The 13,171-nt window shown below is 37.2% G+C and overlaps 4 protein-coding genes across 4 annotated transcripts; 2 read left to right on the forward strand and 2 right to left on the reverse strand.

The window, feature by feature from the left end:
* The first annotated feature begins 785 nt into the window (after positions 1-785).
* On the forward strand, positions 786-1,529 carry LOC129097986 (hemoglobin embryonic subunit alpha-like). The gene is made up of 3 exons (XM_054606923.1): positions 786-883; positions 979-1,186; positions 1,362-1,529. Exons 1-3 carry the CDS (start codon positions 786-788, stop codon positions 1,488-1,490), a joined length of 435 nt encoding a protein of 144 aa, XP_054462898.1. The 3' UTR covers positions 1,491-1,529.
* Positions 1,530-2,759: 1,230 nt separating this feature from the next.
* On the reverse strand, positions 2,760-3,513 carry LOC129098563 (hemoglobin subunit beta-like). Its single transcript, XM_054607599.1, has 3 exons — positions 3,399-3,513; positions 3,018-3,240; positions 2,760-2,912 (listed from the first exon to the last, which is right to left on the reverse strand). Exons 1-3 carry the CDS (start codon positions 3,488-3,490, stop codon positions 2,784-2,786), a joined length of 444 nt encoding a protein of 147 aa, XP_054463574.1. The 5' UTR covers positions 3,491-3,513; the 3' UTR covers positions 2,760-2,783.
* Positions 3,514-4,932: 1,419 nt separating this feature from the next.
* LOC129098564 (hemoglobin embryonic subunit alpha-like) lies at positions 4,933-5,701 on the forward strand. The gene is made up of 3 exons (XM_054607600.1): positions 4,933-5,030; positions 5,126-5,333; positions 5,534-5,701. Exons 1-3 carry the CDS (start codon positions 4,933-4,935, stop codon positions 5,660-5,662), a joined length of 435 nt encoding a protein of 144 aa, XP_054463575.1. The 3' UTR covers positions 5,663-5,701.
* Positions 5,702-6,799: 1,098 nt separating this feature from the next.
* On the reverse strand, positions 6,800-7,581 carry LOC129098562 (hemoglobin subunit beta-like). Its single transcript, XM_054607597.1, has 3 exons — positions 7,465-7,581; positions 7,083-7,305; positions 6,800-6,977 (listed from the first exon to the last, which is right to left on the reverse strand). The coding sequence occupies exons 1-3, from the start codon at positions 7,554-7,556 to the stop codon at positions 6,849-6,851; spliced, it is 444 nt and encodes a 147-aa protein (XP_054463572.1). The 5' UTR covers positions 7,557-7,581; the 3' UTR covers positions 6,800-6,848.
* Between the last annotated feature and the right edge of the window lie 5,590 nt (positions 7,582-13,171).

Here is a 13,171-nt window from a genome sequence, read left to right on the forward strand (position 1 = left end):
TACAATATATATGTGGTATACAGTGCTAATGCTGTATTTAATATTTAAATTCAGCATCTTTCCTACCCCACAATAGTTCACTATATTTCAAAAGGAAATCTTTAAGTAGTCTAATATCAATTTCTGTATTTAATTACAGTTTTCAGGTTCTGCTTAGTTGCTATTTTATACTTCCATCCACTAAACTTTGAAGGCAAATATTGTAGTCCTACTTTTTACTCAACGATATTTATTTGAAAACTTTGGTTGCTTTGCAGATGCAGATTATTAATGAAAAACCAACTAATCAATGATACAATAGATTAATCTACCCAGCATTATAAAGTCATTAAAATCAGCCCCACCTTTACCAATAATGGACACTTTATAATATCAACATTTTTAACACAGTGATATATATAATCATGAATCTGAAATGGGGCATTTTTACTGCTACTTTTGGTACTTTAAGTACATGTCGATGCTAATACTTATGGACTTTTACTTTTTAAGTAAAATCTCTGAATATTTATTCCTCCACTGTTTGATAGAAACTTTTAAAAAGGATTTCTAAAGCATACAATCATGAATGCTGATGATTTAAAAAGATTGCGTCAAATTCAAAGAAGCTCCACAATGAGAAGATAGTTTCTGTTTATCTCTTGGAGGCTGTGTCATAACGTGGAACGCCTCGTGCAGCATATCTTAGAGGAGGTTCCGGGTGTGTCCATGCTCTGTTTCAAGCATAAAAACCCTCTGAGTCTCGGCTCATCACAGCATTCAGCAACACTCATTCTACCTCCAAGATGACCACTCTCACTGCTAAGGACAAGGAGGCCGTCAGAGCCTTCTGGGCTAAAGTGTCTGGAAAGGCAGGGGACATCGGCACTGAAGCTGTGGCCAGGTAACTATGACAACAAACTCACTGATGTAACCTGCTCCAACATTTACTGATTCATTAATAAATGCATCACTCGCTTTTTATTTGTTGTTACCCAGGATGCTGACGGTGTACCCGCAGACCAAGACTTACTTCTCCCACTGGAAGGACACGAGCCCCACCTCTCCCTCTGCCATAAAGCACGGAATCACTGTGATGGCTGGAGTTGGAAGTGCTGTGGAGAATATCGACGACCTGAAAGCAGGTCTTCTGAGCCTCAGTGAGCTGCATGCCTTCACTCTGCGCGTGGACCCTGCCAACTTCAAGGTGCAGAGCCAAAGTCTTTAGAAGATAATAGCCAGTCATATGAAATGTTCCTCTGACGTAGATCGCTGATGGCTTCCAGACCTGAAACAGGTTCATCTGTTGTTGTCATGTACATGATGCCTCCATGTGTGATTGATGGAAGCTAAAAACCTGTGTGATTGCTTTCTTTTCACAGATTCTCTCTCACAACATCCTCGTGGTCATGGCCATCATGTTCCCCAACGACTTCACCCCTGAGATCCACGTGGCTCTGGACAAGTTCCTGGCTGCTCTGTCTCTGGCCCTGGCTGAGAAGTACCGATAAACAGCAGCAGAAGATGACGGAGGCTGCAGCATGAGCTTACAGTGCAGAGTGATCAATAAATGCATTCATGCGTAAATCAAAGCAAAAGTTGTTTTCTGGTTTCTTTGTATTATTGTTTTGATGGTTTGTGTGTCATAGAGTTGATCAAAAGTCACATCTACAGCACAAAGCAGACTTAAAACATCGAGAAGGTCACGTTTTACACTTACTAACAATAGAGCCTAAACAATTAGTCCATTCATTGTGCAATAAATTTATAGAAAATTAATTGTGAATTATTTTGATCATCGATCATTATTGTTTAGACAAAAAGCCCAAACATTCATTGTTTCAGATTCTCTCCAATGTCAGAATTTGCTCTCTTTCCCAGTTTTATATCACTGTGAAATATTATCTGTCAGTGAGACAAAACAAAACATTTGAAGACGTCACCTCAGAGCCTTTAGATCCTGACATTTTATAGAATAAACGATTAATTGACCAAAAGATCGGCAGAGTAATTGAAGAAAACAATCGTTACTTGCAGCAATAATTTTAATGTTAAATTTACTATATTTTCATAATTCATAGACTTTTAGAAAAACAAAAGAAAGTACAAAACTTCAAATACCCAATGTCCTTAAAACAAAAACATTATTTTGGTGAAATCAACGTTTTTTCCTCAGAATATTAAAATAGATGAACTTTTTATTTGGCGATTTTCAAAATGTTACAAGTGTGAGCCATGACAAAGGAGTTATTATTATTACTATTATTATTATTTTGTTATTGTTGTTTATACAACTTTTGACATTTGATTAATCATTTTGTCAGAAAGCAGCAAAAATGACTTGAGATACAGTAAACCTGACATTTTGTCAACATTTCCCTTTAGAATGTGCTTTTCATGACTATTTAATGACAACAGTATATTCTATGGAGCTATTTATTTATATAAAGGCAACATGCTATTGTTTCCAATATAGTTATAACAACAATGACAGCAACAGGAGTTCAATCAGAACATTGTTTTGTTCATTTTAAACGCATATGACGGTGTTTCATGTTCTTGTGTTTTCATTAATATCTTTTAAGATCATTTATCCACTTTAACTACATTTCATCAGCACTTTTGTTCACCATCTTCACTGAAGGTCAGTCTGCATGTTTTTCTTAAATGTCAAATACACTATTATTTATCTTTATATCTATTTTTGATTTGTTTTTAAAACATTGAGACACAACTTTGCTTATTTCCTTTTTGTTTTATTTGCTTTTCATGATCAGCATGTGAAGGTCTTCTGTTGCAGCTCTCTAGTGGTACTGTCTTCCCAGAGAGGACACCACCACGGACAGGAACTTCTGGAAAGCTGCCTGGACTTCACCAGTGAACTCTTTACCCAACTGAGCAGCAACCACAACGGTCAGACAGTCGGCCAGGAGCTGCAACACAACAAGCATCAGAAACATCAACGACATGAAAGGTTGGTCGGTCTTTGAGTTGTTGTTTCAGAAGATCATCAGCTTTCATTAGATCCTCATCTTTACCTTGAAATTGTCGGGGTCCACGTGCAGTTTCTCGGAGTGCAGCACGCTCAGCTCTGTGTAGGTTCCCTTGATGTCGTCCATGTTCTTCACAGCCCGGTCCAGACCGTGGAGGATAGTTGTTCCGTGTTTTGCAACCATCGGGTTTCCCATGATTGCAGCGGCGTTGTAGAGGTTTCCAAAGTTGCCGAAATACCTCTGAGTCCAGGGGTAGACGACCAGACACCTGAGGAACAAACATGAATGTTAAAGGGTTGGATGTGGAGATGAAATCTATGAAATGAACATTATATTATCGGAAGCACATTATCCAAATTACAAGATAGTGTTATGGTTAAGTATTGCATCTCAAGCACACATTGTTAATGCAGAGTTAGGACTCACCTGGAGAGAGCTGCAGGGCCCACGGTCTCATAGTTCATCTTGGAGAAGATGTCCGCGATGGTGGCGCGCTCGAAGTCTGTCCATTCAACCATTCTGCCGGCTCTAGATTGTCCTGTACGTGTCAGTAAATGCTGTGCTGTCAGACAACAGACGCAACTTTTAAAGCCACCCAGCTCTCCTCCCAAAAGCATGTGATTGGATGGGCGGTGGGTGGGCAGGCCAAGTTCTGTGTTATAGATTTGCACCAATGACAGCAGAAGGGCGTATCTTCTCCGCCTAGATTAGTTATCTCTGAGACAGAAGAAATAGGAATAGCCTGGCTGTAAAGTATAGCTACCCTTCAGCAGCTGTATCTGATAGATACAACCACTGTAAAAAACCGAGATGAAAGAAAACATGCCAGTGTGTTACCCAGAGACGGACAATGGCTCAATAACAGCCTCCGTCAGTGTGCAGAACAGCGGGGCCTCGGACAGCTCCCACCTCCTCGGAGGCCTCAGCATCAGCACCTCGGACAGCGAGCTTTAAATTTATCTGCACAATGTTGAACGATCTCCTGAATCACTTCTGTCGAACATTAGTATACGTTTGTTTTCACAGCATAACTCTCAATCTAAAATACATTTTAAATGTCAAAGTAGAAGCTTACGACTGAATATGATGTTTAAAGTTGAAACACACACACACACAAACATGAATATGACTAATATGTCAATAGGATTAGCTCTTCATTTGTGCAATTAAAAAAATACAATATATATGTGGTATACAGTGCTAATGCTGTATTTAATATTTAAATTCAGCATCTTTCCTACCCCACAATAGTTCACTATATTTCAAAAGGAAATCTTTAAGTAGTCTAATATCAATTTCTGTATTTAATTACAGTTTTCAGGTTCTGCTTAGTTGCTATCTTATACTTCCATCCACTAAACTTTGAAGGCAAATATTGTAGTCCTACTTTTTACTCAACGATATTTATTTGAAAACTTTGGTTGCTTTGCAGATGCAGATTATTAATGAAAAACCAACTAATCAATGATACAATAGATTAATCTACCCAGCATTATAAAGTCATTAAAATCAGCCCCACCTTTACCAATAATGGACACTTTATAATATCACATTTTTTAACACAGTGATATATATAATCATGATTCTGAAATGGGGCATTTTTACTGCTACTTTTGGTACTTTAAGTACATGTCGATGCTAATACTTATGGACTTTTACTTTTTAAGTAAAATCTCTGAATATTCATTCCTCCACTGTTTGATAGAAACTTTTAAAAAGGATTTCTAAAGCATACAATCATGAATGCTGATGATTTAAAAAGATTGCGTCAAATTCAAAGAAGCTCCACAATGAGAAGATAGTTTCTGTTTATCTCTTGGAGGCTGTGTCATAACGTGGAACGCCTCGTGCAGCATATCTTAGAGGAGGTTCCGGGTGTGTCCATGCTCTGTTTCAAGCATAAAAACCCTCTGAGTCTCGGCTCATCACAGCATTCAGCAACACTCATTCTACCTCCAAGATGACCACTCTCACTGCTAAGGACAAGGAGGCCGTCAGAGCCTTCTGGGCTAAAGTGTCTGGAAAGGCAGGGGACATCGGCACCGAAGCTGTGGCCAGGTAACTATGACAACAAACTCACTGATGTAACCTGCTCCAACATTTACTGATTCATTAATAAATGCATCACTCGCTTTTTATTTGTTGTTACCCAGGATGCTGACGGTGTACCCGCAGACCAAGACTTACTTCTCCCACTGGAAGGACACGAGCCCCACCTCTCCCTCTGCCATAAAGCACGGAATCACTGTGATGGCTGGAGTTGGAAGTGCTGTGGAGAATATCGACGACCTGAAAGCAGGTCTTCTGAGCCTCAGTGAGCTGCATGCCTTCACTCTGCGCGTGGACCCTGCCAACTTCAAGGTGCAGAGCCAAAGTCTTTAGAAGATAATAGCCAGTCATATGAAATGTTCCTCTGACGTAGATCGCTGATGGCTTCCAGACCTGAAACAGGTTCATCTGTTGTTGTCATGTACATGATGCCTCCATGTGTGATTGATGGAAGCTAAAAACCTCCATAAATATATATTTATAACATCTGTGTGATTGCTTTCTTTTCACAGATTCTCTCTCACAACATCCTCGTGGTCATGGCCATCATGTTCCCCAACGACTTCACCCCTGAGATCCACGTGGCTCTGGACAAGTTCCTGGCTGCTCTGTCTCTGGCCCTGGCTGAGAAGTACCGATAAACAGCAGCAGAAGATGACGGAGGCTGCAGCATGAGCTTACAGTGCAGAGTGATCAATAAATGCATTCATGCGTAAAGCAAAGCAAACGTTGTTTTCTGGTTTCTTTGTGAGGGTTTGTGTCATAGAGTTGATCAAGCAAGTCACTTCTTACACTCAGCTTAACAACAGAGCCGAAACAATTTGTCGATTCACTGTGCAGAGCATGAATAGAAAATTAATTGTGAATTATTTTGATCATTGAACATTATTGTTCAGACAAATCAATTGTTTCGGGATTCTCTCAAAGACCAGAAGTTATTCTGTTTCTCAATTTTATATGTGACATGAATATCTGACAGTGAGACGAAACGAAACATTTGAAGAAGTCACCTCAGAGCCTCTATTTCTGACTTCTTATAGACTAAACTATTAATTGATTAATTTACAAAGCAATCTGCAGAGTAATCAATGAAATCAATCGTTAGTTGCAGCCCTACTTATAACGTTAAACTTATAGGGATATTTTAATAATTCATTACATTTTCATTATTCACATATTTTAGAAAACAAAATAAATTAAGACACATCAAATATGTCCTTAAAACAAAAACATTATTTTGGTGAAATCAATGTTTTTTCCTCAGAATATTAAAATAGATTAACTCTTTATGTGTCGATGTTTAAAACGTGACAACTGTGAGCCATGACAAAGGATATATTATAATTATTATAATTATTATAATAATAATAATAATTATTATTATTATTTATAATTATATTATTGTTTTGTTGTTCTTGTTGTTGTTTTATTAACCTTGAGCATCAGCATTTATTAGCAACACTATATTCTTGTGGAGCTATTCATTTAAATAAAGGCAACACTCATTTGTTTCCAATATAATTATCCAACAATAACATAATAATGTTTCATCTTCTTATATTTTGAATCCTCTTTCGTTCATTTTTTTTTAGATTGTTCATCCACTGTAAAACATTTCATCATCGCTTTTGTTCACCATATTCTCTAAAGGACAGTCTTCATGTTTTATTTATTTAAAATACACTATTTTTCATGTTTACGTCTATATTTGGTTTTAAAAAAACATTGAGAAACAACTTGATGTATTTACTTTTTGTTTTATTTGCTTTTGAGACAAAAAACAGAGTTTTTCATGATCAGCATGTGAAGGTCTTCTGTTGCAGCTCTCTAGTGGTACTGTCTTCCCAGAGAGGACACCACCACGGACAGGAACTTCTGGAAAGCTGCCTGGACTTCACCAGTGAACTCTTTACCAAACTGAGCAGCAACCACAACGGTCAGACAGTCGGCCAGGAGCTGCAACACAACAAGCATCAGAAACATCAACGACATGAAAGGTTGGTCGGTCTTTGAGTTGTTGTTTCAGAAGATCATCAGCTTTCATTAGATCCTCATCTTTACCTTGAAATTGTCGGGGTCCACGTGCAGTTTCTCGGAGTGCAGCACGCTCAGCTCTGTGTAGGTTCCCTTGATGTCGTCCATGTTCTTCACAGCCCGGTCCAGACCGTGGAGGATGGTGGTTCCGTGTTTTGCAACCATCGGGTTTCCCATGATTGCAGCGGCGTTGTAGAGGTTTCCAAAGTTGCCGAAATACCTCTGAGTCCAGGGGTAGACGACCAGACACCTGAGGAACAAACATGAATGTTAAAGGGTTGGATGTGGAGATGAAATCTATGAAATGAACATTATATTATCTGAAGCACATTATGCAAAATTACAAGATAGTGTTATGGTTAAGTATTTCGTCTCAAGCACACATTGTTAATGCAGAGTTAGGACTCACCTGGAGAGAGCTGCAGGGCCCACGGTCTCATAGTTCATCTTGGAGAAGATGTCCGCGATGGTGGCGCGCTCGAAGTCTGTCCATTCAACCATTCTGCCGGCTCTAGATTGTCCTGTACGTGTCAGTAGATCTTGTGCTCTCAGACAACAGATGCTGTTTTTAAAGCCACCCCGCTCCCCTCCCAAAAGCATGTGATTGGATGGGCGGTCTACTGTGTCATGGATCTGCAACATTGATAACAGTAGAATGACGTCTGGAATGTGCCTGACAGACAAACAGACTGGTTGTGGTTCAGTACAATTATCTTTGTTTGTCCACTATCACCATACAATTTGTATTGTATTTCTAAATAGTGCAGTTTGAAATGCACATATATGGAAAATGTTACAAGGTTTGTTTAACTATCAGCAGTACACAATAGTGACTGAGAAAAATGAAAATGCCAAGTGTGGCACACTTATTAAGGTTGTTCTGGTTGTTGTTATACTTTCACATGACTTTTATCATCATAGACTTCTATCTAAATTGAGAATTCAGTACTGATGAATAATGTATCCACCTTTTAAGGTGTTGCCAGCAGATGTTCTGCTTTGACTGGTGTGTGAATTACTCACCTGATCTGAAAAAGGAGGGGATGCAGCCACAGTGTAACTTTATTTCTAGAGATTTATGAATCAAAATCATGTTAGAGGACTAGGACGAGCCCAAGTGACGCTTTGCCAGAACTTGTCAACTAAAACAAAAACATCTGGACTGAAGTCTGCAGGAAAGTATGCACGGCAATAACCAAAGTCATTTTGTGGGCCAGGGTCTGTGCACTTGTGCCAGCAACACAGATTAGCCAATGAAAGCATCTTTTGAGATTGAGAGGCCTAAATCTCAAGAATGGGCCTTCTGGCCTTTCTTAACCCATGTTAACCCCGACCTAAATATGCTTTATACTGTCACGATTTGGCTTTTCTATTTTGCATTGCTTATTCATTATAATCAAATATGATGAGAAGTAAAACATGTAGCCCACCCTCAGAGTGTTAGGGGTGCAAGGTGTGGGAGGTTGGGAGCATATCGATTTACCTCAGGGGGAACTGGACTACATTCTGGACTCTGGGCTTTATTCTTTGCTCATTACTCCACTATATACTTTACATAGACAATATTTATGTGCTGCTTTATCAATGTTCAGAATGTTAAATACAGCTCTTTTAAAGTCTGGCTTCAACACCCCTCAGCTGTGCCTCATGTAACGTGTTGGGTACCTTTAAAGGCCCTATAAAAATCTAGCAATTATTATTATTAATATTACGGTTTCAAGCAAATGAGGCAACTGTACTCATTTGCAGATGCAGTAAAAGGCAAGAGACTAAAGATTTGTTTTAGATGAGTATCATTTTCCAAAAAATAAATAAAACATGGATCAAAACGATAGTGCTGTAAACAACCGACAGAAGGTTTAGCTGCTAACAGTTTGTAAGAAAAACACAGTACCAAGAAAGACAAGTGTTACTCCATAAGAACAAGAGTGAATTGAATGACTTAACATGTTCAATCATTGGCTGCAGCTGCCCTCTAGTGGTATGTTAATAAAGAGGGGAGGAACATGCACAGCTCCAAGCCCAAAATATGTGTTGATAACAATAAAGTCACAGATCTTCGTGTTTTATTACCTGAAGAGTTTTGCATCCCAGCCTTTCCCAGCCCAGGTGTGGTAAACCAGGCTGGTTATTTGTGTTCCCGGTCCCTAGACAAAATAGAGTTTTTACCTACAATAGGTAGAAATACAACAGAAATACATTATTCCAGGCCAGGCTTGGATGCACCTATTACGTTACTTTTCAAACACTTGATTATCAGACAATGTTGTCAGCTGATATTTGAGGCTGCTTTGACAGGACATTTTGATATTCTGCAGCTCACCTGGTCTGGGAAAGGAGGTAATACAATTTAACCACAATGTGACTTCTAAAATCAAATGATGTTTTCAGCACATTTTTGGCAATTTTGGCGTTACAGGGTGAAATTCATACATTTAATGACGACCTAAGCTGAAATAACATACGAACCATGGCCCATTTAATGAATAGGCCAGAATGATGGTGGACAGGAAATAGACAATCCACTAGGTGGCGCTCCAACACAATTAAGGCCAGGGACGATCTCATTTATGTTCCATTGGGCTCAATATAGAGACAGACTCTGTTCAAGGTCAGATAAATGTTCTTATACAGCTTTTTTCCCCAGCTGAACATGTTGTAAACTTTACACTAAAATGTGGTCAAATTAGAAATCAAGCTTTCTTTTTGTGCTTGAGGTAAAGTTTATGTATGTACTTTTAAAAAGTGTTCTTCAAAATAAATGTAAAGTTCAATTTCAATCAACAGAAAATAAATATACCAATTCTGCAATACTTAAGAGTTCTTATAGTGATATTTTAGTTTGCTTATGGAATGTATACTTATTTTTAGGCCTTTGTTATACACTATTTGTGTGTTTTATTATATTGTACTTTAAATTATCTTCATTGAAAAGTGTAATGCAGTATATTTACAAAAAGTGTACTTTTATCTAAGTTCATCGTTAAGCTGCATTTCAGTGCACTTTTAAAAAAAAAAGTATTCTAAATTGCAAAAGCTTAAATTGGGAACTTATAGTACTTATGGAATTCATTTTTGGTAAGTGTTTGCAGCAAAGTGTTTCACAGGCAGACATAAAAAGAACAAAGGACAGAATACGGTGCTTTCCCAGTTTCAAATGTATATAAAATCTATGAAATGCTTTACCAACAAAAAGGCCATTAAAGCATAATAGCTAGCATAGCCTGTGATATATATATATGTACTCAATCTGAATTTGTGTCACCTTTTTCTCTTTCTTTATATTATTTATTTAAGTTTTTTATTTTTATATAATGCTTTTATTTCAACCTATCTTTCTTATCCTCTGCAGTTGCCCCGCTGCAGTTGCCCTGCCATTATCCAAAGGTTTTGTTGTGTTTTAAGCTTTTTTCTAGTCCCAATGGTTTAATGAAAAAATTGAGAACTTAATTCCTACCCATCGAATCAAAAGCAGAAAAGTCGAATATTCGTGACTTATGATACATACATTTAAACTACTAAGTTAATGCCAAGATCAAATATCTAATCAAATATTTTCATCAACGACAATCATTTATTCCCTTATCATTTGATTTGAGTGTTTTAGGAGTCTATGGCTTATTTGCTTGATATGGTAATTAGGTTAACCCTTTCTGCAAAGGTGATCCTGAAGGGTTAGGAGGATTGTGAGGATGATATTCTGATGTCATCCTCACAATCACTCTCACTCTGATGAAGTAGTTCCAGCAAAGGACCTAGACTGTAACCGTTTTACATTATTCTATAACAAAGAAATAATTGTATTTATGCCCAAGAAGCCAAGACAATTCATGCCCCACAGAAGTATACTCTACTACATGAGTATACTCAAAATGTAAATGGTATGCAAAATGACTCATACAATTCGTTGGCATTAGAGATTAACACTTGCATAGTATTTATATCACCAAGGTATTTGATATGTACTTGGCAAAGCACTCAAGCTCATATGATGGTAGTGTATTTATAGTTTTAATCCGCCTCTTTGTGTTTTTACAGATCAGCAGAAGAATGTTGCTATTCAGGACCTGGTCACATTAATATTTGGGAAAGACACTCTGACTTAGTCTGACCTTACTGAGAAGGGAGGTAAAGGACCAACTTAACCCTGAGAAACCGAATGCAATTAAAGGTACAGAGTTTGTATTAATGTCATCAATATGAATGGATTTAATGTCATGTATATTGTCTATCTTATAAAGTCTTGAATCCCACGCTTCCTTCCTATTCTCGCAGGCACAGTGAGAAACAGCCCTAACACCAAGGTCAACAATGGAATGAAAGGGCTCCTCAAAGGTTCCTCCTCCATGATTGGCCACTGCCACTATCTTAAAATGTGTTTCTGTTAAACGCCCACTCCTGTGAAAAATAGACTTTTCAAGCCAATAAACAATGCAACAATAATATTCTTAATAAGTATTGTTTTAACTTTGTTTCAAATTGAAGTGTTTTCCAATTATATTTCAGGTGAACTTGAAAGTCATTACAAATTCTAATAAACTAAATTTTAAATATGTTATCTAAACATTTTGATTATATTGTAAAAAATACTCCAAATCGATTTTAAGTTTATAAATAGTTATCTGAAAGTTGATTAAAATATTCTTTACGTAAAAAAACTTAAATAAAAGTAAAGGATTAGTAAATTATAAAAAATATATACTGATTCAGTATATTTATTCAAAATAGTACAGTCAAGTACACTTGCACTTTAGTTGTTTCTTTAGCAGCACTGATATGTCTTTAGTATTCTAAGTACATTTTAGTACACACTTTCAGTACATTAATGATGTGCTCATGAAACAAAGTAAAAACAATATACCCTGGTTAGCCTATGTGTCTGAACTACAACTATTTATTTTTTCAAGGATTGTGCCAATAGCTTAGTCATGGGGTTGTCTGAGTTACTGCCAGTAGTCGTTACTTTCGTCATATAGTAGAGATTTTCTTTATCAAGCCAAGTCTAATGAGAACCCCTCCCAATAAATACAAGTGGACTGCTGTTGGATAAATGTTTGTGTTTTTGCATGTTTGACTGGACATGACCCAGTCTGGAAAAAGGGAAACCATCGCTGCTGAAGTCGATCAGGAGAATATGGGATTTTTTGTCGTTTATTCATTTTCTTTAGGATTTAAAAAAAGGACCTGTATGTTAAATAAGGTGAGTAACTTTAATATTAATATATAATAATGAGAGAAGAAGACAGACCTGTAATGAGAGAGGTCGGGGGTTATTAGTTGTATGGATGTTGAACTTGATGTGGGGTCAATTATACCCCAAGCTCATTAAGAATTTGAGTGAAAACAAAGAAATTGTGCTCAAAGTTTATTTAGTCTATTTTTTTTTACTATGCATGCAGTATACATTTGTTATTTCTTCAACATTCTAAAATGATGTATTATAATATTTCTGCATACTGGGGTGCTTTAACAATTGTCGAAGTGCATAAATCGGGTATGACCCAGCACAGACCCAATTCGTAATACTGCAATTATATACATATTGCAATACTTTCATCAGTGGGGAACAGGCTCAATCATCACTGTGTCATTTCATTCGTTCCTCACACTTTTTAATGAATTATGATTCTTGTAACTGGGAGGTTCATCCCCATTCAGCTGCTTCACTAGCAGTCAACTGCTATTGAAATCGACATAAAACGTCAGCTTGAAGCACACAGATAAATGTTCTCTCTGTATCAGCTCTGAGCGGATCCTCCCTTTAAAGCATCCAGTACTTGTTCAGATAAGCATGTGTGACTGGCAGAACACTTGAATGACCTTTAGGTTGGTCTCCACATTTTATGTTCATTTATTGCAGAGCTTATCCTTTTTAAATAGGTATGCTGCTTTTTGAATGTTTACAAGGTTCATCCGCCCGTGTTTTTGTCCGATCTGGTCTCTAAATCAGTATTTTGATTTTGATTCAAGTTTTGATTCAAGTTATTTTAATTGTACTGTCTTGTATCATATTTTGGTAACGACATCATTATATGTTTTTTTATCTCAGTAAAAGTAAAAAGTAAAATGTATTTTGTTACTAAGGACAAGCAACTCTAAAATCAGAGACAAAATCA

The sequence above is a fragment of the Anoplopoma fimbria genome, chromosome 11 (assembly GCF_027596085.1).
Source record: "Anoplopoma fimbria isolate UVic2021 breed Golden Eagle Sablefish chromosome 11, Afim_UVic_2022, whole genome shotgun sequence".
Taxonomy (NCBI): Eukaryota; Metazoa; Chordata; class Actinopteri; order Perciformes; family Anoplopomatidae; genus Anoplopoma; species Anoplopoma fimbria.

Excerpts from the sequence above, each read along its gene's own strand:
- LOC129097986 (XM_054606923.1), top strand. The coding sequence starts at position 786 with ATGACCACTCTCACTGCTAAGGACAAGGAGGCCGTCAGAGCCTTCTGG. Across the intron at positions 884-978 it reads GGCACTGAAGCTGTGGCCAG|GATGCTGACGGTGTACCCGC; the intron begins GTAACTATGACA and ends GTTGTTACCCAG. Across the intron at positions 1,187-1,361 it reads TGGACCCTGCCAACTTCAAG|ATTCTCTCTCACAACATCCT; the intron begins GTGCAGAGCCAA and ends TTCTTTTCACAG.
- LOC129098563 (XM_054607599.1), bottom strand. The coding sequence starts at position 3,490 with ATGGTTGAATGGACAGACTTCGAGCGCGCCACCATCGCGGACATCTTC. Across the intron at positions 3,241-3,398 it reads GGCCCTGCAGCTCTCTCCAG|GTGTCTGGTCGTCTACCCCT; the intron begins GTGAGTCCTAAC and ends TTTGTTCCTCAG. Across the intron at positions 2,913-3,017 it reads TGGACCCCGACAATTTCAAG|CTCCTGGCCGACTGTCTGAC; the intron begins GTAAAGATGAGG and ends GTTGTGTTGCAG.
- LOC129098564 (XM_054607600.1), top strand. The coding sequence starts at position 4,933 with ATGACCACTCTCACTGCTAAGGACAAGGAGGCCGTCAGAGCCTTCTGG. Across the intron at positions 5,031-5,125 it reads GGCACCGAAGCTGTGGCCAG|GATGCTGACGGTGTACCCGC; the intron begins GTAACTATGACA and ends GTTGTTACCCAG. Across the intron at positions 5,334-5,533 it reads TGGACCCTGCCAACTTCAAG|ATTCTCTCTCACAACATCCT; the intron begins GTGCAGAGCCAA and ends TTCTTTTCACAG.
- LOC129098562 (XM_054607597.1), bottom strand. The coding sequence starts at position 7,556 with ATGGTTGAATGGACAGACTTCGAGCGCGCCACCATCGCGGACATCTTC. Across the intron at positions 7,306-7,464 it reads GGCCCTGCAGCTCTCTCCAG|GTGTCTGGTCGTCTACCCCT; the intron begins GTGAGTCCTAAC and ends TTTGTTCCTCAG. Across the intron at positions 6,978-7,082 it reads TGGACCCCGACAATTTCAAG|CTCCTGGCCGACTGTCTGAC; the intron begins GTAAAGATGAGG and ends GTTGTGTTGCAG.